Source organism: Balaenoptera physalus (assembly GCF_965194825.1).
Source record: "Balaenoptera physalus genome assembly, chromosome: 18".
Classification (NCBI taxonomy): domain Eukaryota; kingdom Metazoa; phylum Chordata; class Mammalia; order Artiodactyla; family Balaenopteridae; genus Balaenoptera; species Balaenoptera physalus.
The window spans coordinates 75,940,649-75,965,633 of record NC_138899.1 but is presented as its reverse complement, the minus strand read 5'-3'; the positions used below and the strand labels follow the sequence as shown (position 1 = coordinate 75,965,633).

Below are 24,985 nucleotides of genomic sequence, written 5' to 3'. Positions count from 1 at the left end.
TTGAAGGGTTTATAACTTAGGCTGGACAACAGATAAGTATATAGAGACAGACGTAATTTTATACTTATAAATTAGTTTTTTTACAAGTGTAAAATTACATTATGTTAGTGGGTGATCAGAGGGAAGGGTACCAGATGTGGGGAGGAGGGGAGGAACCCAGCCCAGGGAGTGAAGGACGTTCTCTCAGCAGAATGATGTTGAAGGTAAGACCTGAAGAATGAGCGTGTGTTTGCTGAAGGAAACACCAGGGTCTCTGTCTCTCTCCTTCAAACCTGCAAACCCTCTAAAACCCAACTTTACTTTGCAAACAACTGTTTTCTTTTATCAGCTACTCTTAATTCTCTTGTTTCTACAGCTCTGCTTTCCTTGATCTCTTTGCTGAGGAGAGAGCTCTATTGTTTCTTTCCAATGCCTTGGTTTGAATAGACAGACAGATAGATAGATATAGTTTTTTTTGTTTTTTTTTTTTTTAAGTCTGGGGTCTACCTGACTTCAGTTGCTATTAGAGAAAAAAAGCCGCAAGTGAACATTCACTAGAAGATATGCCTAGGTCACACTGTGCCTTTTTCTTTTTTAATATAAATTTATTTATTTATTTGTTTATCTTTGGCTGCGTTGGGTCTTCGTTGCTTCACGCGGGCTTTCTCTAGTTGCGGCAAGCAGGGGTTACTCTTCGTTGCGGTGCATGGGTTCTAGGCACGCAGGTTTCAGTAGTTGTGGCTCGCGGGCTCTAGAGCGCGGGCTCAGTAGTTGTGGCGCACGGGCTTAGTTGTTCTGCAGCATGTGGGATCTTCCTGGACCAGGGCTCAAACCTGTGTCCCCTGCATTGGCAGGTGGATTCTTAACCACTGTGCCACCAGGGAAGCCCCACACCGTGCTTTTTGAAATCATGGAAGAGGGATAGATACAGAATGAGTGGAATAAAAGAAAATGATCAGATGTGATCAGTCCTAGCCAGGACTTAACTTGTGCCTCCTCTTCTCTCCTCTTCCTAGCCTACACCATGGATGGTCCAGAGCCAAGGGGAAATGGTTTTCAGAGCAAATGGTCTTATCGAAGAGGGCGAAAACAATAGCAGCAATAATAACATCACCTGATATGTTTAGGCTGCGTTGCTGCACCTACAAATTAAGGTTCCCAATCAACTGTCTTTCTTCTGTGCTGTTTGGGAACCTTGACCAGCTAAGAGTATCCCAGGAGGAGGGTCCATCTAAAGGAAATATCTCTTGGGAGCCATTTCTGTAGTGGCCAGGCAGCTTAGATCCTCATTCTGAATTCTGAGTCTAGATTCAAATCAGGAGAACACGGCAGCTCAGCCAAGGATAAGAAAGGGGTCACTGGAGCCAGAGGATGGCCCAGAAGGAAGGAACAGAACATTTCAGATGTGTGGGGAGAATTCCTGCCAGCTCTTGGACATATTTCTGCCAATCTCCTCCACTATACACGCACAAAGGTTCTTAGAAGGTGAACCAGTATGGAACCATGATTCCTAAAAGGCCTCTGAGACCCAGAGGGACGTCTAGGATACAGCTCTAGTCAGTTCAACCAGCATTTATTGAGTGACTACTATATGCCAGGCACTGTCCTGGATTCACAGCTGTGAAGACAGGGCAGAAACCAGCCCTTCCTCTTGAAGGGCTTTCAGTCCTGAGAGGCCCCTTAGGACATGAGTCACCAAGAAGCAGATTAGGTGAATACCACCACGTGTTCAAGATTATCTAAGTCAACAAACAGAGATCACCTCAAAGCTAGGTACACTTTGTTTTTAAAGGACACGTTTCTGAGTACAGGGAGTCACGAATTCTTCACTAACATAGATGAGTCATTTCAGTAAAATTTACAGTTAACATCACAAAATAAAGACACTCAATGGTCAACACAGAGCACGATAGATACAACCATGTTTCCATCTTGAAATAAAGTATAATAGGTTAATTGATAATTGTTTGAGCACTTTTTAAGTGAATATGTTAAAAATGCTCTAAAATAAAAGGGTCTTCCAAGCATGCCTGAACTCATGCTAGAGGTTGAACATGAACCTGGAATGATGACTGGTTATGAAACTGACATCACGAGAATTAAATTCAATACGGCCCATGCTTTCCCTCGTGAAATCACAGCAGAAGATACAGCATTCCAAAACACTGTCAGAAAACATATTTCTCAAAAGACATTTCCCCTCCCAAGTTTCTACTTAACACTCTTCCAAAATGGTGAGTGAATTATTCCAGCAAAGCAATACCATGCCCATCTGCTTGCACCATGAAGCACACTGAAAATCAACAACAACAACTCTATTTCTACACTTTAGAATTTTACTACTCCTAAAAAGACATCTACCCGGATATAGAATCACTAAGTTTAATGACCAGTCCAAAAGGGCTAAAGCAAACTAGAAATTCTTGAAAGTTAGCATTCATTAGAGTTTCCTGCATTTCTAAGTGACTTTGTGTGGCAAATACTGAACTTAATGTATTTTTCATTTACCAGCTTTGAGGACAGGGAATGGGGTAGGGGAGTGAGTGGTAGAACACTTCTAATCTGTACACCAATGATGTGTGCCAAATATTCCCTAACCCCCAAGAAGTTGTAGGTACACAAAGTCCATTCTAAGGCAATACAATGACTCAATTCCCATGCTTTTTTTTTTTTTTTCCTTCTTCTCTAGTTCTAGCAGAACTCCCTATAAGATTTCAAAGCTATAAAAATTTCCAAATAACAACAGAGAACAAAAATCTGATCCAGCAGGAGACATTAAGTAGAAAAGAGTTAAACAGAGTTTTCCAAAAAGAAAACAATACCATTCATCATAGACAAAATGCTATAACACAAGTTTACATTGCCTTTTAAAATTGTTTGTTTGCAATCTCCTCTAATATATCCTTGCCTTTCCATCTGTTTACATATATTTTTGGTTTCTCTAATGCCAACTTAGAAAAAGAAAACAATCATAAAAATCAAACTGTATATATATAACCACTCCTTATAACTTTCATCCAAGCCATGTATCCCTTTGACCACACTTTCTACTGTTTCCTTGGAACAAAAGATAAAACTCCTCTATAGGTGGCAAAACAGCATTTTTCTCAGATTCAGATAAACATGGCCATATTCTGGTATCAAAAAATATCCCTCTCAGTGTGGAGAAAAGGAAACCCTCCTACACTGTTGGTGGGAATGTAAGCTGGTACAGCCACTACGGAAAACAGTATGGACGTTCCTCAAAAAAGTAAAAATAGAGCTACCATATAATCCAGCAATCCCACTCCTGGGCATATATCCAGACAAAACTATAATTCAAAAAGATACATGTACCCTATGTTCATAGCAGCACTATTTACAATAACCAAGACATGGAAGCAACCTAAATGTCCATCAGCAGATGAATGCATAAAGAAGATGTGGTACATATATGCAATGGAATACTACTCAGCCATAAAAAAGAATGAAATAATGCCATTTGTAGCAACATGGATGGACTTAGAGATTATCATACTAAGTGAAGTAAGTCAGACAGAGAAAGACAGATATCATATGATATCACTTATATGTGGAATCTAAAACATGACACAAATGAACTTATCTACGAAACAGAAACCAACTCACAGACAGAGAGAATAGACTTGTGGTTGCCAAGGGGGATGGGGGGTGGGGGGAAGGAGGGATTGGGAATTTGAGATTAGCAGATGCAAACTAGTATATACAGAATGGATAAACAACAAGGTCCTACTGTATAGCACAGAAAACAATTTTCAATAGCCTGTGATAAAACCATAATGGAAAAGAATATAAAGAACGTATACGTATGTATAACTGAGTCACTTTGCTGTACAGCAGAAATTAACACAAGATTGTAAATCAACTATACTTCAATTTTAAAAAAAGTATCCCTCTCCAGGTAAGGATCAAGGAAAAAATAAAATGCTTTTTTCTCTTTCTTGTACATTTGAAGGCCTGAAAGGAATGATCTAGGGAAAAGCAAGAGACCCAAAGAGCAACAGGCCTTAAAGAAATGCTTCCATTTTTGTTAACTGTACAAGGACTATCAAACAGGCAAAGCAGAGACTGTGTTCGTGACCATCCCAGACCGATGGGCGCTCCCTCTAGGACAATGCCCTTGGACAGCTGTCTTTTTCTCACGGGCATAATAACTTTCTATGCTAAACCCTGAAAACCAAACTCCTTGGTTTTCCTGAATTCCTAGATTTTATCATTCAAGATCTTTTGGATAAATGTTGGTGGAAAGAGTACTGATTTCAAAATCAGAAAGACCTAGGTTTCCACCCTGGCCTGGTCACTTGGTAAGAATGTGACCCTCGGGGTTTCCATTCATAAAAGAAAGTTAAAAGCGTGCACGCTGGATGGTTCGGAAGAGGTTCACAGCGCCGGGTATGCGCATTCCTCCCCCTTCCCCTGGGGACAGAGTCCTCCCCCACCCCAGTTCATGAAGCATCAGGGCCCACCCCTTTACTCCAGCTTCATTAAGAAAAAAAGCTCCAGGTTGTTGCGGTTTCTGGGATCTCAAAGGCGCACAGAGAAGTAGACATTTGACTCCCGGAAACAACCTGGAAGATGGCAGCCCAGCCTGTTGGGGGACCTACCTGATGAGACCTCTTCCAGGATCAAAGTGCCCTTCTGGCGTCATCCGCCCTCCCGTGCAAGCTCAATTCATCCCAAGCCCCATGTGGGAGAGCAGTGTGGAAGCCTATATAAAGTCACGTTCTTAATGGTTTTGGAGCTCCTTCTCTGACTTGAATTTTTTGGAAGGGCCTTGAATACCCATGATAAGAAAACCCACATGATGAAAATTCTGTCTTAATGGAGCCTTTAATGGTGTCTGCCACACAGAGCAGTGGAATCTCCCAAGGCCATTTGAGGCCGGAGTTGCAGTGGAGTCTCACATTCTTTGGACGTGGCAAAGCTCCAAGGATAGAACGGTTTGGAAAGAAGGGAAAGACTAGCACACTCTCACCCGTGCTCCTTCCCTTCTCTCCTTTCCTTTAGGTTCTAAGGCGTGGTAAGAGGAGGGAGGTTTGGAGTCTGCCGGAACCAGATGGAAGTAATTCCAGTTTAGGGAAAGTATTTATCTAAATACTTAGGTACTCTGTGATCTTAGGAAAAGTTTTTAATTTACCCAAGCCTCAGTTTCCTCATATGTAAGAGTACTGTACCTACCTCTTGGGACTGAGCAACATAATATGTATAAATCTAAGTCCTGACGACCCATGAGCGTTAGTTGCCTCCTTTCTCTCCACCCCCCTCCCCCCAAGCGCTTACCGCCTCACCACATCCCCCAGGAGATGCTCAGAGATCCTCCGATCTAAGCCCCTAGAAGCTGCCCACTGCCTACGCTCGCAATCTGAGGGTCAGCTGTCCCCCGCTTCGTGCCGGTGCCATGGTGTTCTTGAGAGCCTGGCAGCCCCCTTAACCGTGGCCTATGTTCCCTCATCAGCAGAGTTACGAATAGGAAGCTCTTCCACTGGACCAGCTGTCTTTAGCTCACAGGTTAAGAAGGGCCAAGGCATTATTCACTATTATTTTCTTGGCCAAACTCCAGAATCTTTTCAAAATCTAGATTGAAAAGAAAGGTCAGGGACTTCCCTGGAGATCCAGTGGTTAAGACTCCGCGCTTCCAATGCAAGGGGCATGGGTTCGATCCCTGGTCGGGGGACTAAGATCTCACATACCGCGTGGCGCGGCCAGAAGGAAAGGAAAGGAAAAAAAGGTTTAGTACTAAACAGCAGTGTGGACCTCGAGCCCCACTCTGAGTTAGGACCGCTCTGACAGTCCCAATGTGGCAGAGGTGGTGCTGTAAGAGTTCCAAAGGCCTTGAGACATCCGCTGTTGTCCTCTCAGATGGCCCCTGCACCCAGTAAGGAGGGCGGGCTAGACGGCTGGGGGACCAAAGGCCACCTGCGGAGGGTGGCGCCCCTCCCCGACAGCCAGCGCCGTGGTCCCAGGGGCAAAGCCAGGGGACTACAGCTGCATGCGTGAGCGAGGTGAGGCCCAAAGCAAACCGCCCAGCTGAGCCGCACCCAGATTTCTAACCCACAGACTCATGAGACATAATGAATTCTCGTCGTAGGCCACTGCGTTTTGAGGAAGCCTATTATGTGGCAGGAGATGACAGATACAAATGCTATCATGACTCAGGCTTGAGAAGCACTGATTCAGCCATGGGTGAAGGATATGCTCTTTCTGTATCTGAAAATGAAAGCGTCCAAATACAGCTCACACAATATTAGGCCTTAAATGCCCTATAGGTACCCCGAGATGCTCTCAGGGAAGGAGCAGCGGCTTATACTCTTGGCGTTTCACGAGAAGGCTCCCAGCACCACGATTCTGCCCGGTGAGAGGCCAGCTCTGTCTCCAATGTGGCGGCGACTTTGCTCACCAAGGGGGACAGAGCCCTGGCATATCCCCAGAAGTCAGCAGAGCCATACTGCTCCGACAGGTAGAATTCAGCCATCCAAGTGGGGACGCTGATGCCAGCAGACGAATTCAGCTACAGAGGCTTGGTCAGAGAGGGAAAGAGAACAAGGCTTCCGACAGCTTCGTAGAAGGCTTACTGAAGGGTAGCAGGGCTGGACCAAAGGCGCGTGGGTGCCCGGGACAGGTCAGTAGCATGGCACCTTCCCAAAGGACTCTGTAGCCATGTGCCCACATTTCTATAGAGGAAAGGCTGGGCACTCCACAGCGTGAGGCAGGGAAGGAGGCCTACTACGAGCTTTCCTGTCTAGACCAGCAATCCAGTTCTGGGTCCTAACTCACATACCCTGCTCTGCAAAACAGGCCCGCCCATCCCAAGCACTTTATCCCAGAACTCCTCTAATTCTAAGAGAGGAAGAGTTCCTTTCTTCCTCACAGATACAGTTTCCTCCACCTTGTTAGATGTCTAGTAATGATTTAATTTAGTGCCTTTTCCAGATTGGCCCCAGGACGGGTGCCTCCCAGGTAGCCAGGCCTCTCAGTGGAGCCCGAGGTCAGGGGCTCTCAAAGCAGTGGTCTCTGCATCCGTGCCTCAGCACCACCTGGGATCTTGTTAGAAATGCAAATTCCGGGCCCCATCCCAGGCCTACTGAATCAGAAACTCTGGGGCGGGCCCAGTGCTGCAGCGCAAGCTCTCCAGGTGATTTGGATATATGATAAAATAGAAGGTTCCGTAACCTCGGCCGCCCATTGGAATCACCTGGCAGCTTTAAATGAACGATGCCTCGGTCCCACTCAAAAACTCATGATCAAATTGGTCAGAAGTGCAGCCAGGGCAAGAGGATTCTAGAAATAAAGCCCCCCAGATGGTTCTAATGTAGAGCCAAAGCTGGGGACCCTGGAGAGAAGCAAAGGGTTTCACAGAACTCAGTTGGCAGACTAATTACTAATCAAGGCCGCCAAAGGCGGCCTTGAGCGCAAGTGGTTTCATATTTGCATATGACAGAAGACAAGGCTTTTCACTTATACAAGGTTCACCTCAGGCCTCGTTTCACAAAAGAACCTGATCATTCTTAGAGCTTTGCTTGTGTTGACCACGTGGGAGGGTCTGTGGTTTGAAAGGAAATGCAGTCCCACTCCACCGGTTCAACAGAAGGATAGAAGACCAGGCTGAGAAAAAGTACCCGTAAGCACTGTGGTAACCTGTGAAAAGACAAAAGCATTCGCCAAGATTTGCAATAATGAGACGAGGAAGAAGGCAAGTGCATTAAATTTCAAGCCGGCAAGAAGCACAGAAAATGCGTCATCAGCTGCAGGACAGCATGATGAGACGACGGCGGTGCCTCCTTGACAACAGATTACAGAGAAGGATGCTCACCTCCCTCGTTTTTACACCAAGTGACTTTGTTTTGGAAGCAAATGCTTTGTAAAACTTTTATTTACGGTTAAAACCTATCTGTTTAATGCCATTTTTACTATTTTTCACCAGGTCCCTATTTTCTAAGACCCATGGTTTGGTGAACCGTGGTATTCTTCAAGACCTCTGTATGCTTTGACTACAGGTCCAAGTTAAGTCCAAGATTTTGTTAAAAAAAAAAAAAAAAAAAAAAGTCTTGAAGCAGATCACGGGTGTCCTGGCAGAAGACAGGGCACAAGAAGAGTATGGGAGCCGGAAAGAGGCTCCTGGCTGGCCCAGGTCTAGTCCCTTGGTCACACAGGTCAAGGTCATCACTAGGATGCTGGTGAAGACGATTCAGACCCTGACACCAGAGCTAAGAGTCCTTTACTAAAATCAGCGCTTCTCAATTTTTTAATGTGCAAAAACACATCTGGGGACCTTATTAATATACAGGCTCTGATTGGTTAAGTTGCCAGGGGATGCTGGGCCATGGACCACACTTTGAGAAGCACGCTGCGGGCATGTGCAAAGTTTGGGGCTGGGGATGGGAGTGGGGGAAGGGAGGCACCAGCTCGAGACTGGATCAGGGGGTTCCGATTTTTCAGAACATGTTTCACACCTAGTAGGCTGGTCCTGCCAGAAGAATCTATTTGCATCAATAGTTAAGGAGAACCTATTCTAAGGAAGGAGGAAATCAGGCAACTAGCCTGGTCCTGTAACAAGGCTCCTTATTAAAGCAGAATCTTGACTCTGAGTATCTCCCCATCATTCAGATTTGCCACACAGCCCAGCACCCAATGACTCAGGTTTGAGTCTATGAGAGGAAAAATCAAAGCATAAAATCTAAGAGCACTAAAAATAGTATAAAGCCCTGCGGAGTAAAGGTGAAGGGCCCGGCCCCATACCGACAGAGGGTTAGGACAGAACTGCTGCATGGACCCAAGCCCAGCTTTGCTGGCCCAGAGGCCCCAGGGAATCATCATGACCAAACAGGAGGGGATCACAAGACATGGGTATCTCAGAGTTGAAAATCATAGCTGATTTCCTAGATCTTAGCCACTCACTGCAGAGGACAAATATTCTCTATTGAGAAACAGCCTCTTTAAGGAATCCACTGTAACTGAGGCCCAATGGACAGGCAAGAGTAACTAATAACCTGGAATAAAGTCATATCTGGCCCGGAAAGATTTCTTCTTTGAAATGACAGTGTGGCTACATCATTCATTCATTCCAACATTTACCGAGAGCTTCCATGCCAGGCATGACAGTAGGTGCCAGGGATGTAAGAGCGGTTAAGACACGGTCTCTCCTCCCCAAAGAGTGAGGGCAGACACATAAACAGAATACTAACAATGCAAGGTGAGAAGAACAGGAGGAGGGACCCACAGGGACCCATATAGGGGCTATAAGACGAGGCTACATATAGGAGCGGAAGAAACCAGTCATTCTGTCTGGGGCTATAAGGAGGAGTTCATGGAGCTGGTGATTTCTAAGCTGAATTTTGAAGGCATGGGAAGAAAAGATGCAGAGGGAGAAAAAGGGTCTTGCAGACAGACAAACAGCATGAAAAGTGCAAGGCCCATCTAAAGAATGGTGAGCTATTTCTTTGACGGGGGTAGAGTTTGTGTGGCTGGGACACGGGGTATGTGGAGGGAAATGGTAATAGATGAAGCTAGTACCGTAAGCCACAACTATTTAAGCTGCAGCCATTCAAAAGGAGGATTCCAACTGTTCACAAGAAAAATTAGTTTTCTCCCCAAATCTCTCAGTATATTACTAAGCAGCCATCGTTTTGATATTCCTAATTAAATCCCTTATGGGCTTTAAAGTTTTTTCATACTAAGAAAAAGATGCCAGTTGGGTATAATAAATTATGGCATAGCTATACCATGAAATATTATGCAGTCATTGAAAACACTGTTGTAAAAAATAAATGATGATGCATTAAAATATGAACGTTATTATGTTCAAAAAGGCAGTTTAAATAGATCTTTTCACAAAAGAGCATATAAATACATATCTACCACTACAATATGTTCATATGGTGCTAGTTTTATGTGTGTAAAAAAAATTTATTCGTGCATTGATGGTGGGAAAGAAGACTCTTAAATATATTCAATAAAATGAGAAATAAGATTAAATACCAGCATTTAAAACGAAATTTTAGCTCTGCAATAATGTTATTCAACAAATATTTGAACATCTCTACTCTGTTTGGGGTACAGGAAATACAAAAATGAAGAAGAAATGTTATCTGTAGGATGAACATCAGGTTCTGTTCCTGGGTCTGCCACCAGCCAGCTGTTGAGCTTGAAAAAAAAAAATCACTAAACTGCTCGTCTCTGAAAGGAGTAGATTAGATCCCTGAGGTTCCATCTAGCGCTCACAGTGTATGTGTCTGCGCAATGAGATCAATTCTCTCAAGGAGCACAAAATCAAGGAAAGGAGCAATGATCAGACATGGCTCTTAGGCATCCAGCTTTACCAAGACTGATGGGAAATCCCCAGGAATTCTTGACATCCCCCGACATCCGCCCCAGCAGCAATGCAGGAAATCTAGTCCACTATCGTCAGCAGACTCAATGGAACCATTTCCTTAATGAAACCCCCCTGCAGTCCCAGATACTAAACCAGAAGCTTTCTTTTCAAGCCCTCCCTCCATCACCCCCCATTCCTCCCGTTTCCTTCCCCTGCCTCAATCTGGTATAAAATCCAGTACTGTAATCAGCAGCATGCAATTTCCAAGGCACCCAAGTGTGTGAGGAATCAACAAGGATCCTGGAAAGCATCTGGCAGGAGCTCTTGTCATTCCTTACAAGCCTCCCCAGTGTACTGAGCCCAATGGGAATGGACTGTTCTTGTAGATCGTTTTCAACCAAATGCAACCAATGCTTTTAATGCTTTTAACCGTTGCTAATGACATATTTTTACTTAAAAATTAAGCCTGGTGTTATTTCAAATGTCCTTCCTCCTCTAGCCACAATGACAAATGCTCTGAAAAATTACGATATTCACTTGCTATCCAACAAACTCCTGACCGTGCAATTGAACCAAGACCCTAGCACCAGCAAGCTCTGCGTTTAACACCCGGGTGCCAAGAGAACTTCCCTCACTCTCCACCCTCACACTCACTCGCATGCACATCTCAATTTAAAGCACTACAGAAGCTATTTACTCTGTTATTTGTTCTTGCTTTGCAGAATTCTCAAGCCAGAGTAAACATCAGTCATAACTTGGTGATCTACTGGGTAACCTTCCTCAAGGATACTACCTTTTTTTTTTTGGTGGATATAAAACCATTTTGGGAGGCGATATATCATTTTCAACTTCTCTATTATATACATTCGAAGGAGATTTAAAATATCTAAATAGTTTTGTTAAAAACAAAGTTATTATTTGGTCTGTTCTAAAAAGTCATATAAAATAAGTTCCAGTTTAAATAAGAGGTTTAGTATTCTTGTTGAAATCGGAAACTCTTTTAGACTTAAGTTACTTGGGGAGCAAATAAGTATTATTTGCAACTAGTAAGCATTAATTGAAAAAAAAAAACAAGAAATACATATGGGTTTTAAATGACCGGTCTCCTTAGAAGAGATCATGGAACTAGAGTTATGAAATAGAGTTTATTTCATAGAGTTACATATTCTGTTAGTTTAAAAAAAAAAAAAAAAAAAAGCCCAAGATGATTCGTCCTGGCTTGGGCATCCTCTAACAGCTTAGTTCTTGCAACCCGACAAAGAGCAAGCTAATCGGCTGGAATTAGGTGTGTTGCACTAGTGAAAAAGAAAATCCACCGTGATTACTGACAGCAGGGGAAAGCCAGCTCACCCCTTCAGCCCCAGCTCTGGCATTGCAGGGCTGATCACCCATTCTATAGGTAAATGAAGTTGAGGGAGAAAAACAGACACTGTGTTCAGTCTGTTTCTTGGAATCATTCATTGAATTTTAGAGCTGGGAAAGGCCCCTAGAAATAACCATCTATTCTAATGTCTTAATTTTACGTGTGAAAACATAAAACCCACTTAGTGCTCCCTAGAAAAGAAACTGGATAGCCTATTACAGAATTTTCAACAGGGACAGAAAAAACTTAATAAATAAATAAGGTCCAAATATTGAGGAACTAGAGTAGGTGACCACCTACAATTTATCTGCAGTGTGATCCATCATTTGGAAAACTAGGTGGACCACCAAACGTGCTACGGAATTAACATTTCAAACGTACAGTTCCGGAAAAACACAACCCAAAGTGTGGCTTTATAAGCCTTGGAGAAAAGACAAACTGTTATGCGAAATTAGCTTGATTTTGAGAGATTTAGTACATTCATTTTGGAAATGGGGATCATTGTCATGTACACTTTTGATTTAACTTTATATCATTAATTAACTCCACTCACAAAATTTGCAAGTGAAGCATTTCCGATTAGCTATAGCAAACTGTACATGTCAGCTGCTCAAAAACTCTAGAAAAAGGGGGGCAGACAAAAAGGGTCTGTGGCTTTCATCAAGGGTGTGCTGCCTTAAAATAAGAAAACGAGACTTTGAGCTGGAGAAAGGAAGACTAGTATCCTTTTAAGAGGAAGAGACTGCAACATAGAGGACTTGGAAGCACGTGAATATTGGAGTGTTTTTATTTCCCAGGATATTTAGAAGAAGGTAAATATATTCTTTGCGGGGAAAGGCATTATCTTTTTGTATTACTGAACCTCTGATTATTTTATACCTCAGTGAACGCACACGTAATGTTAATAACTCATAAAATTATACAGCACCCAACAGTGAGCAGAGCTGGCCCGTGATGGGTGAAAGCTGGACTCCTCATAAATTCACAGGGCAGAAACTTGGCCCCTATCTAGACACCACTCCCCAGACATGCAGCCCCTCGTTCAGTTTGAAAGCGCGGATGCAGCTTAGAAAGCAGGTACCTGATTGTTTTACTGTGACGCAGCTGTTAACCCGCGGGAGAAGCCTGTGGTTTAGATTGGCGATTACAAACCCCAACAGCTGATAGAACATTCCCTAAACCGGCAGGCGAAGAGGTTCTCACCTTGCCAGTGTTTGTCTTGCTTTCCCCCTATAACACATATGTAAAACATTTTTTAAGAAATCACAAAAGAGTTCCAAGATTTCTGCCTCATTTAAGTAAAATCTAAGAGCAATCGTAAGAGGATCTCACTCGCGTTTCTGAAAAGCTGCCACGGATCTAAGTTGCTTTTAACCACGAACAGAACTATACTTTGCTAGTTTTTGAAACAAAATAAAGATGCCTATGTGTGCAGAAAATCCAATAAAGCATATACTTTCCCCTCCATGTTTTGGATTCACGGTAATTTACCTAGATTTACTTTTACACAATAGACGATGGACTTCAGCAAGTTACTTAAATGCTCCAAGCAATTGTATTTCAAAACACATGACTTTTCAAACCCCAAAATGTAGTTTTAAAACAGAAAAGCAGTACTTCACTTCATATAGTTATTTTAGCAACATTTCCAACTTAGAGCGAGTTCTCTCCAATTTAGTACGAATTCGCCTTGCCTCTCGGTTTAACACCTTCATCCAAGTGGAACTATTACTTGTTACTAAGAAACAGGTGGTTTAATTAGTCTTCCCACTGAGAAGGACTATTTGTTACTGCCTTTCGAGGTTAACAAGCATTTAAAAAAATATATGCTCAACCCTACGGACTTTCCTACCCAGGGATCTTTGCAATAACCTATGTTACTATATTTTATTTCATATTTTACCTTTCCTCCACGACGCTTAAGAGACAGGCGCTCCAAAATCGGGCTCTCTGCGCCCAGGGGGACTAAAACCAGGGGGCCTGGCCACTGAGCCCCGCTGAGAAGAAAAGGCAAGTCCGAGTCCCTAAATGCCCTCAGGTTTTGGCGCCTCGGGGAGGCCACCGCCACACTAACCAGGTACAACCTACTGGTCCCTGAAGGTTCTGCCGCCAGTGTCCCTAACGCCCAGCAAAGGCGCGCACCTCACCGATTCGTCAAACCGCACCTTTTGGTCCAAATCATCTGCCCTTTCTTCTCTCGGAACTTAAAAGGCTAGGCTTGCAATTCTGAAACTTAACGGGATTTGGGTCCTCGACTGCCCTCGTCGGTCAAGGTCACTCAGGTCGGCGACCTGGGCTGGACCCGTGGCAGAGGCTCCACTCGGATGGATGCGCGCCCAGCGCTCAGGCCCAGTGGCCGGCGAGTGGGAAGCGGGGGGGAGGGAGGAGAGGACGCTGGGGGAACGTTCCCCGGACACGCGAGCTCGGCGGCCCAGAGTGGGTCGAAGGATACCAGCTCTTGCCATCTTCAGGGATCTGTGTGCTCCCGCCAGGCACGCGATCCCCTCCTAAGGGTCTCACCTCCTTCCCTCGGGAGGCACGACGTCGCGGCCCGTGCCCGACATCGCCAAGGCCGGGCCTCAGCCCAGCCCCCGGGCAGCCACGCGGGCGTCCTAGGAGCCGCTGATCCGGGGGCCTCGCGGACCCGGCCAGGCCACCTGAGAGCAGGCTCCGGGGGTCACGCAGGTCCGGGTGCGCGGCACTTCCCGAGCCCAGAACCTGGGTGGGGGGCGCCGGCTTGGGGGAGGCCGCCAGGCAGCGAGGATCAGCGACTCCAGCCGCAAGGGGCAGCCCCAGCGCGGACCCGAGCGCGGCGATGCTCGCGGACCCCAGCCAGCTGCTCTCCGGGGCGCCCAGCCCGACCGCCCGGCGGAGGAGAAAGGGCGTCACGGCCCCAGGCGTGTCCACTGCAACTGGTGTCCCCGGCTCCCTCCGAGCTCGCTCCCCGCGCGCACCCGGCCCCCCGGGCTGCGCCCCTGCCCCCGCCAGCCCCGCGCCGGCCTCCGGCCGCGGCCGCGCCTCACCTGTGAGAAGCAGACCGCCGAGCAGCGCGCAGAGCAGGACCCCGGTGTCCCAGCAGCTGACCATGGTGAGCGCGACGCGGCCTGCTCGTCCGGTGCCCGCGCTCCTCGCGGGCGCCCGCCGCAGCCGCCCGAGCCTGTCTCCTCTCGCTCCGGCCCTCCGCCCCGGGCGCCCCTCTCCGCGGCTCCAGCCGAGACACAGCCACTTCCCCCGGTAATCCTCGCAGCCCGGCGTCCTCCGGCCGTTGCGTCCCAGCCCCGGAGCCCGCTCCGAGCCGCCGCCGCCGCCGCCGCCGCCGCTGCCGCTGCCGCCGCCGCCGGGGAGGAGCCGCGAGGAGAGCTGAGCCCGCGCGCTCCGAGCCTCCAGCGGACCTCGATTAAGACGAGCCGAGGGCGGGGGCGATTTATAACCTTTCCCCAGCCCACTTCCTACCCCGGCACCTCCTTCCAGTGACGTCAAGGGGTCCCCCACCCCTCATCCGCCTCCCCACCTACCCTCTTCCTCCGGGACCTGATTCCCTACGGCTCGGGAGGGGGCGGGGGCCGCCGGGCGCGGGGGCGGGGAGGGAGCGCGCGTGGGGAGGCGCGGGCGGCGCGGCCCCGGGGCGCCGCCGGGCAGGTTCAGGGTCCTTGCGGCCGGCTCGCGTCCCGGTCCCCTCCTCCTTCCCTGAGCTCTCAGGAAATCCCTGCAGGCTCTCTCCGCCCGGCTTACTCAGCCCTGGGGGCCGCCCGAAGCTGGGAAGGGGGACAGGGCTGGACCTCCACCGCCCGGCCCCCGGGGCGGAAAGTCCGACCCCGGGAAGCTGGCCGCGCCTCCGCGACGGTGTCCTTGGCACGGAGGGGCGAGGCGCAGGCCGGCTCCCTCCCCCCCTTCCTTGCTCTTCCCGCGCTGTCCCGCCGCCCCGCGACTCTCCCAACTGTCCCCAGACGTCTAGGAAGGCGCCGGACACCCTCGGCACAGGGGACTGCGCCAGGAGCGCCCGCGGGGACCGGACGCTTGGCTGGCACCTTCGGGAAGACAGCGAAGCCGCTCGGGTCCCTGGGGAGCGCGTCTGTGTCTTTTTCGACCTCACAGATGCACCCGCCCAAGTCATTTCCTAAACCCTCGGCTTCCTAGAAGCAAAACAAGCAATAACATCATGATACCTTTTAAAAAGCTGGGACGTGAAGCTGCTCCTGCAACTTTTAAAGGCCGAGCACTTGAACTTTATTTCCTAAATGCTCGAAAAGAATCCTTCTGATGGCTGCTTGCTACGCAAGATGAGTGACTCCACTGCCCTTCGAACAGAGCCCGGGGAAATTAACGTGAGGCACTAGATCATCTGCGATGACACTAATTCCACCTCGTTCCCCAATTACGTTTCCATTACCTCAAAGGCTGATACCGTCCTAGGCTCCACGGAGCAGCGCAGTCTTGTCCCTGTAAATACCGCTGGTTTGAAAAATAGTTCTACTGCAAACTGCCAGATGGCCACGATGAAAAGGAACGTGATGGCTCCTAAACGCTGGGCCAGCGACTCTTCCTGAAGGACTGGACTGCCTCCCGCCGGGGAAGGTTAGGCAACCCGGAGTTGCCACACCTCTGAGCGGCAGGGCCAGGACAGGTCCCCGCCGCTGGGAGTCCCACGCAGGAACAGCGCGTACGCCCACCTGGCGCTGGGGCTCGGGAGTGGCAGCCCCACGCGGCTCCGAGGAGAGTGAGACCACGCGGAGCCTTTGCGCGCCTGCTGCCTTCTCCACCTTTTCTGGGGCTCCTACGCCCAAGCTTGATTCCTTCAAATCCGCAGCACCATTGCGTGAACAGTTAGTTAATTACGTATCTCAGGGTTAGAGCCTGACAGCGGATCTTACAACTGGTCCCCCAGCCTCAGTCACAGCCTGGGACACACCCGCAGAGCCGAGGTGTCCCCCCTGCCTCACTTCAGAGCTGCTTGTCGCTCCTATGCTCTCTCCCAAGAAGCGGCTGTCAGCATCGCCCTTCTGCAGCCCCTGACAGAGCCAGGCGTTGTGTTAGGGCCAAAAACACTGTGATGGGAAGATGTCTTCCAAGGGGCTTAGAATCTGGAGAGGAGGTTGACGGGTAAAGAGGCCACGACATTACAGTGTGGGGATCCCAGTGCTGGAGGGAGCCTGGGTTCACGATGGGCACAGAGAAGAGGTGGTCCGTCTGAGAACTCAGGAGCGCTTCTTAGGAGAGACACTTAGCTGACCCTGGGGGAGAACGGTCCATAGTACAGTCTACAAAAGTTTACTACAACCCTTCAAATGCCATCTGAGAGACAACACTTCACATACCGGCTGTCAGACTCTGCATCGAGTTTACTTGTGAAGCCACAACGGGTATCTGATGGATAGCTAAAACGATCTTCATGACCTCAGACGTCCATCAACAATACTAGTATAGGGACTTCCGTGCTGGCGCAGCGGCTAAGAATCCGCCTGCCCATGCAGGGGACACGTGTTCGAGCCCTGGTCCGGGAAGATCCCACATGCAGGGGAGCAAGCAAGCCCGTGCGCCACAACTACTGAGCCTGCGCTCTAGAGCTCGTGAGCCACAACTACTGAGCCCGCGTGCCAGAACTACTGAAGCCCGAGCACCTAGAGCCAGTGCTCCGCAGCAAGAGAAGCCACCGCAATGAGAAGCCCCTGCACCACAACGAAGAGTAGCCCCTGCTCTCCGCAACCCACGCACAGCAAGGAAGACCCAACGCAGCCAAAGATAAATAAATAAATAAATAAAATTTTAAAATAAATAAAATTCAAGAAAAAAAACAATACTAGCATATTGCCCAACTATTTAAGGTTAAGAGAGTCCTGGTCGAATCTAACGTAATTTACACCAAAATCATTCTGCATTAAGAGTGGTTTTCCACAAATTCCCAACTATTCTTTTGAAAAGTTGCAGGTTTTAATTATAGTCAGCAATTTCTTTACTTCTTACTTTGTTAGTTGCATTAGCCTCCTAACAAAGAACTCAAGATGCTACAAGTTCTCACAAGGTTTTGTTCTGAATTTCATTTTACCTCAGATAAATATTAGCATTTAGATAAATGAATATCTAAGCTTAACTAATGGGAAGTAAAGGTATGGTTCTCAACCCCCCACCCCCCCAAAAAAAGAGATAATACCTTTGAACAAGAATGGGCTACAGCACCCTTCCAACTAAATCACTAACGAAAGGGGTTTTATAGATAACAGTGATGGAAAAGATCAATTTCAACATGCCTGGTGGGTATAAAAAGCTATTGAAATAGACTATCTGCTTGCTTCCTGCTCACATACAAAAGGACGTTTCATGTCCTGCAAAACCAGACATTCTCTCTTGTTATCAGCTACAAACATTCTCTCGAGGATTCTTTCTAGCCCCTATTCAGAGGCACACTGTTGGTAAAACCAACAGCTTTAATATTCAAGACTGAACAACAGTGTGGGAGCACCTCCTGTGAGAGACAGGAGGGAACCCAGGGCCTCATCTTCCTACGGTGGACCAAGGGTAGAGCCCATCAGCTTGCGGTCACCAGGTCTCAATCAGGACTTTGTCCCCACATGGGTTAGGTGGCTTCAGAGCAAAGAACAACTATACTCCACGGCTACACACTGCATAGCATAAATATGTATGGTTGGTTACAAGAACCAAATGACTTTTATTATAAAACCCTTCTGTGTTATATGGAAAAAAACAGCTCCCAGCACATCTCCGCTTGACAGTTCCGGCTCCTAGATCTGAGTAGCCCACGCTCACAATCCTCCTTGGGCAAGCTCTGCTGAGTTCACCAGGCAGACACACCCACGGTTCCACTTCTCCGAGGCTGATAGGTTCTGCTGGAGTTCCTTGCCTGCCCCCCATGGACATGCTCGCTCCTCTTGTTTTGGCTCCATGTGCTTCACTCCATCCCTGACTACCTGCTCCTCACATAGGTTGGTGCTGCAGCCATTTATCTCGTTTTGATTGATTCGGGCTTTCAGCTTCTTTCTGAGGCAGAGTCTCCTAGCTCTGGTCTCCTGGTTGGTTAGCCCTGCACCCTCCTCCGTAGGAACTGTGACATGGATACTATATTTCTGTTACTGCAGCCTAAGATCAAAGGAGCCCTTTCTGTGGGCCACTTTGTACCCTGGATGCTTGTGGGACCCACTGTTGGTTAAAAGCCCTGAGGCTTTTTCACAGGAGCTGTGGTCTGGCTATACTGGACAATCACAGCTTTTGATGACCCAAATTGCAGACCCTTATACCCACTCTTATTAAATTTCTTGTTTGATTTAGTCCACCTTTCTGGCCTGTTGAAATCTTTCTGGCATAGAGAAAATTCAGTGCATTTTCTATATGTCGTGCTTCAGATTATCCAAAAATACGATACATATGCCTTCTGTATCATGATCAAAATCACTGACCAGGGCAGAGCTGAATAAATGAATAAAGGAAGGACGGAAGGAAAGAAAGAAGGAAGGGAGGGAGGGAAGGAGGAAGGGAGAGAGGAATCAGCAGACGTTAAGTAAACCAAAGCATTCTTTGTGTCATTATCTCTGATGCGAGATGTGTCATGCATCATCACCATGGGGGGCTGCATGTTAGCTGGTCACCATTTACCATGTCATTATTCAGGAATAATTGATGGTCCTAGCAAGAAGTAATAAGACAGGTGAGTTTTATTCAAGGTATTTTAGGAAAGTTTTAAAAAAAAGCCCAGATGGAGATAATTAGAGAAGATTGGGGCAGGAGACGAAGCAAAACAGAGAAGGGACTAATACCTAAAGAAAAAGTAGCTGGCTAAGGAAGTCTGTACAGGGGTCATCTAATCAATAGAATTAACAACTTTTGCCAAAGGTTAATTTTATCTCAGCCTATAAAAAATATGACATTACTTTTAATACACTTTTAGTTATAAAACATTTTAGACAGATGCAAAGATGGGGAGAGGGCTGGAGGATAATCATAACCCCATCATCTCTATAAACCCACCGAGATCTCTTTGGTATATTTCATGTTAGTCATTTTCTTAGAGAGTGCTTTTAATTCTCTGTGTTTCTATATAGCCTTCATAATTATTATATTTAATAGCTGTAAAATGTTATCCTACTGCTGGACATTTCAATTTCACCATTATATATAATCCCCAAATGCATTTAATTTGACATTGGAATGTTTTTTAGTCAGTTAGGCACATCCACACACTCGGTAGCCATTCCTCTCCTCCCTCCAAGCCCCTTTTATACACACACACACACACACACACAGAGTCAATATTCTAGCCTCACTTGAGACTTGCACCAGCTTCGTCCAACAGTGACCTGGCTAAGCAATCGGAAGGAAAAGTTTTGTGTCGTGCGGCATAATCCAGAAAATGTATTCTCTCATTCAGTAAACATTTTTCTTTTTTTTTTGTACCCATACGCAATTCTGGGCCAGTCTTGTTGAAGACAGTAGAATAGAAGATATAATTATTGCCCTAGAAAGCCTTACCGTTTATTTGAGAAGGCCAGACTTCATGAAACATGAGGAAACAATTCTACTGCAATTAAAACAGTTCTACCGCAAGAACAAGATACAGTTGTGAGTACTAAAAGGAACTGTTCCTCACTGAATTGGGAAAGGGTTTTGAAGGTAGTAACAGATTTGTGTGGGCAGAGAGGGGAGGGCATTCTGACAAGGAGCAAAGGGAAGAAAACCAGCCCGCTATGGGGGTGGGGGGACGTGTGAGGGGCAGGGGCGGCCAGTGGAGGAGGGAGGGTGTCAGGGAACAGCGAGGCAAGTTTCAGCAGGAAAGGCTGAGGGACCTTGACTACTTGGTAGGTAAATTTAAATGTGTTTCATACTGCCAGTCCTAGGAAAGGATGGTTAGGATGGTTAGACTAGCATATAGGGGATTCAAGGGAAGTAAGACAAATGAAAGGAATAAACTATTAAATAAATCTAGGGAGAAACAAACTATTAAGCGGCGATAGGATAGAACTGGAACAATGATGGGAAGGAGAGAGCAAGAGGGCAGGTGGTTCTGGTTAGTAGTTCGGAGAAGGGATGGAGAGAGAAATTAACACTGGGGTCGAGGTGAGGGAGACAGAGGAGCCCAGGAGAGCCCCAAGGTTCCAGGAAGGACTCTAAGATCGATGAGCATTGCCGGGATGGGGAGGCTGGTGGGAGAGGAGGGGAAGGACTTGTTGGTTTCAACCAGGTTCAGGTGAGTGGGCAATTGAAAGCAGCCTACTTTATTTTCCTCCTTGAGCCAAGACAGGGTTTAAAGTGATCGTCTGGCTCAGGGCCAGACATTTTAAGGAAGTAGAAAGTCATCATCGGATTGCTGTACCCTAACACTGGGCCCAAATTTATCTACTCATAACGTCTGAGTTTTATGTAACGGCTGGGCTGTGACTAGGAAGTTTGTTAAATGCCATGAGTTGGATTCCCACGTCTGAGTAAGCAGGGGTGAGCAGCAGAGCTCTCCAACTTCAGCCCTTCCTTCTTGCAAAGTTCCGCCATACCCAGACACAGCCTCTGGGCAGGTCTGCTGGCCGCTTCCGTGAAAGACCATCCCTTTCCTTCCTGATCTCTTCCAGACTCCTCCCAGATGTACTTCTCATGCGTATCAGCAGCAGCAGAAGTCAGGGAGAAGCCCAGCCACTCTCTGCCCTGGACCACAGGCCCATCTGAACCAGCAGTCAGCCAGAATGCAGGAACTTTTCAAAGATGCAAACTGGCAAATCTGACATCAGACGCAAAATCTAGCAAATATGTCATTTTGTAAGAAAGTTAGACCCCCCAAGCTCACCTAATCCAACTGTGGAGGGAAGACTTGAGTTTAATAAGTGGCTTGAGGTTTTTTTTCTGTTGAAAAAATAATATTCCATAAAATCAAGTTCTGGCTAAACTGAGAACATTGCTTCTGAGAAAGACATGACATCATAAGCTGCTTTCCACTAATGTTAAACTGCTAAATAACTTTGTTTCTTTAATTTTATACTAAAAATTTCTTCAGAACACCTATAAAAAGTATCAGAATCATTGTCTCTGTATTTTGGAGTATACTCCCCGTTTGTCCCCGAAAGAGAAAAAGAGTTGACGCCAAGATATGATAAACAAACCTTGGTTTTGGACATAAAACAGATCAATGTCCAAAGCAACAAGTCAAATACTAGGGTGGTTTTTCCTGATGAAATTTTAAACCCAGCCAAATAATAATAATAATTTAATAATAAATAATAGTTTAATAGTTATTTAATAAAAAACATAGTTTATTATTTAAATAGACTTCCCTTTCTTCACATCCTGAAGTAATCACAGATGAAGTGATAAAATGTCTGAGATGTGCTTCAAAATTATCCAAAAGTAGTAAAGATGAAACAAGATAGGCCCTATGTTGATAAGGTTGAAACTGAATCATGGGTATATAATTTATATATATTTCTTTCTTCTTAGGTATATGTTTGAAATGTTTTCTTCATAAAACACATTTTTCTTTCCTAGTCTAAAACTGAAAAATGCAAACTATCAACCCAAAGTAAATTTTAGGCTCCGAGTCTAGAAAAAAGTGAAGCTACAGAGAGAAGGAGTACAGTGAATGTTACCTGGTGACCAGAGCTTCGGTTTCACTGACAGTCAAGAGGACAAGTTTCCAGCAAATCCAATGTTCGTTGATAAGAGGTATGAATAGGTGCAAAGTAGTCACAAGGGAAACTGATGGTTTAAAAACTACACTTGGCTTGAAAAGTACTGCTGTATTCAGAAGTAACACAGATAAGCAGAAACAAGATCAAGAAGGAAAAATAAAGAAAACAGGAATATTTTTTAAAAGGAGAATCCAGGAAAATATTCTGTATATGATGGAGAGGAGAGAAATGCACAAGCTTTGAAAATCTCTTTTCTCCTCCATCGTATTTATTTAGAAATCGTTGTGGGTGACCATTAACTAAAGAAAATGAAACTGAGGGGGGAAGGATAGAAACCCATGCTCAATCATCTCATGATATAAAGACCTTAAAAACTATCTGTTTTTAAAAAAAGCAAAATGAAACAGGATTTGTTGGCAAGCATCCTAGGCAATTTAGGAACAGAAAGACAATATTGCAAGACATTTTTTCTAGAACATACGAAGAAGCGTCTAAGGTTGGGAAAACAAAGATTCCAGAAGGCTGACTGGGGAAGATTACGCATAGAATCATAAAATACGAACGTACAAATGAACCTCAGAGACGATCACGTCCAACCGCTTGATCTTACTTTAAGGAAACAGGCAGAGAGGTGATGTGCTTTGCCCACAATGAACCTGAATCTGCAGGACCTCCTTGGGCTTATGGTTTAGACTCCACTCCCACGCCCAGAGTCCCCTCAGCTCTTCTGGTCCGTTAACGCCAAGCTTATCATAGGGGAGGAGAGAGCTGGTTCCTAAGGACCCATTGCTTCATCCCCTGGATCATCGTGAAACGATCTGGTAACTCGGTGGAAGGAAGGATCTGTCTGCAGTTCAGCTCAGATCTCAGTTGGGTCAAGATCACCACCTTTGAGCAGGTCACCTGCACTCAGAAAGCAACGTCAAGCAGAGAGCAAAGCACTTCTGCTCGTCTGGGGGGGATGTGTGCAGCTTCTAGGGCCAGCCGGCCAGGGGCTCTCTGCCTCCTGCTGGATATATGACCTTGAGCAAACCCACCTGACCTCCTTGGGCCCCAGTCCCTTACCCTGGGACATCAGCAGAACTGATGGGTTGTCGTGAGGATTAGAAGAGAAATCCAGAAAAGCATTTATAATAGTTTATTTATGACGCTGAGTAAGTGTTAGCTCTTATGACGTTAGTAACGTTTCTTTGCCATGCCCCCTGCACCCTCCCTAACTAGTCCTCCCCTACCTACCCCCAGGGGGTGGACCACACTTCTGCCCTCAAGTTCCAGGTCTCCCACGGGACTGGGCCTCGAATGGCCCACCACACTGTCTACACCTACGAGCCTTGTCCCTGGGGGACAGAGCCACGTCCCCTTACCCTAGGGCGTCGTCTGAGACCCTGCCTCCTGTCTGATTTCAAGCGTCCTTTAATTCTGACAGCCTCCAGTTGCTGGGCCCAGCCTCAGGTGCCTGTCTGCTGAGTAATTGTCGCATCTCATAGCCATCCCTGCAGGGACCAGCTTATACGTCAGGTTCCACTGTTCCCTTTCCTCTCCGCCCTGCCCTGGTCCAGCTGCCCATCCCCTCTCTCCGTGGGCCTCTGCTACTGAAGTTCCGGTAGAAAACCCTAAGCTTTATATAGGAAAACCTGCTCCTTTAACAGGCAAAAACCTTGATCCACGAAGGTTGGCAGCAATGGGAGACACATCTTGGAGAAGGCCTCCCCAACCTCCTCTTGTCCCAAGATCTCCTTTCCTGAGTTTCCCCACTAATCGCCACTATCACCACGGAGCTGGTCTTTGGGGGCCCAGGGTCGCCCTGCAGCATTCCACACGTGTGGATAAAAGCTTCCTTTACCTGCCATCAGCAGAGCTGAAATTGGCTGTTATCAGGATCACACGAAAGGCTCAGATAGGGTAACAGCAGATGTGGTCCCCTCCCGAGCCCACCGGATGTTCCCCACCCCCTCCCCGTTCAGTCATTCCACAAGATCTGGCAGAACTCAAGGACCAGGAAGAATCCATAGGTAAAGGACTTAAAAAAAAATAGGCTGCTGGCCTGCCTGGCCCTCCTGTGACCACCATTCCTCCTGCTTGGCAGGCAGGCTACAGCTTGCTTTTGCCTTTGCTTATTTGTTCTCTGGACTTAAAAATCCCCCACTGTAAAAATGGTGGTGGAGGATGAAGAAGGTATCCTGTGATTTCAGTATCTAGAAAGAACAGCGGCTATAATTAACAACTCCTTATATGAATTCAGTTTAGAAAAGCCCCAGTGATTCACTCCTTATAAATGAAGAAAATGAAACCTCGAGTACTAAGTGATGCATCCAGCTGAGGCCACAGGACTCACTCAGTTAATGACACATGCATACAAGAGACCGGGTTTCCCTCTACAGCCATGGAGTCATGCCTCACAGATGAAGAATCACTTGAAAAACATGCTTTTGTTATTTGTCATCACTGATAGTGTTAGGCGATTTGAGGAGCCTGACCACACCTAGAAATTGGGAAGTTTGCAACAGGACACCAGGAGCGCCATTAGCTTAAGAGAACCTTCTAGGGCCATGAAGGAAATTTCCTGACCGTTGGCCCGGTCCCCTGATACTAAAATTAAGAATGACCACAAAAGGAGATAAAGATCTCAGTCTCAGGAGGAAGGTATAGTAGGAAGACACGGACCCCACCCAGTGAAGAGCACAGCCTAGATCTGGG

At 46.7% G+C, this 24,985-nt stretch overlaps 1 protein-coding gene across 5 annotated transcripts in view; it reads right to left on the bottom strand.

The window, feature by feature from the left end:
- Positions 1-15,594, bottom strand: part of FLT1 (fms related receptor tyrosine kinase 1) — a 172,078-nt gene extending 156,484 nt beyond the window's left edge. For 2 of the 5 annotated variants that reach the window (XM_082435508.1, XM_082435509.1), the window contains exon 1: positions 14,693-15,590. In XM_082435508.1, coding sequence (XP_082291634.1) covers positions 14,693-14,756 — 64 coding nt within the window. In that variant the 5' untranslated portion in view covers positions 14,757-15,590. Of the gene's footprint in view, positions 1-14,692 lie in introns of all 5 variants that reach the window. The other 3 variants (XM_082435510.1, XM_082435512.1, XM_082435513.1) reach the window with 3 other exon arrangements.
- Between the last annotated feature and the right edge of the window lie 9,391 nt (positions 15,595-24,985).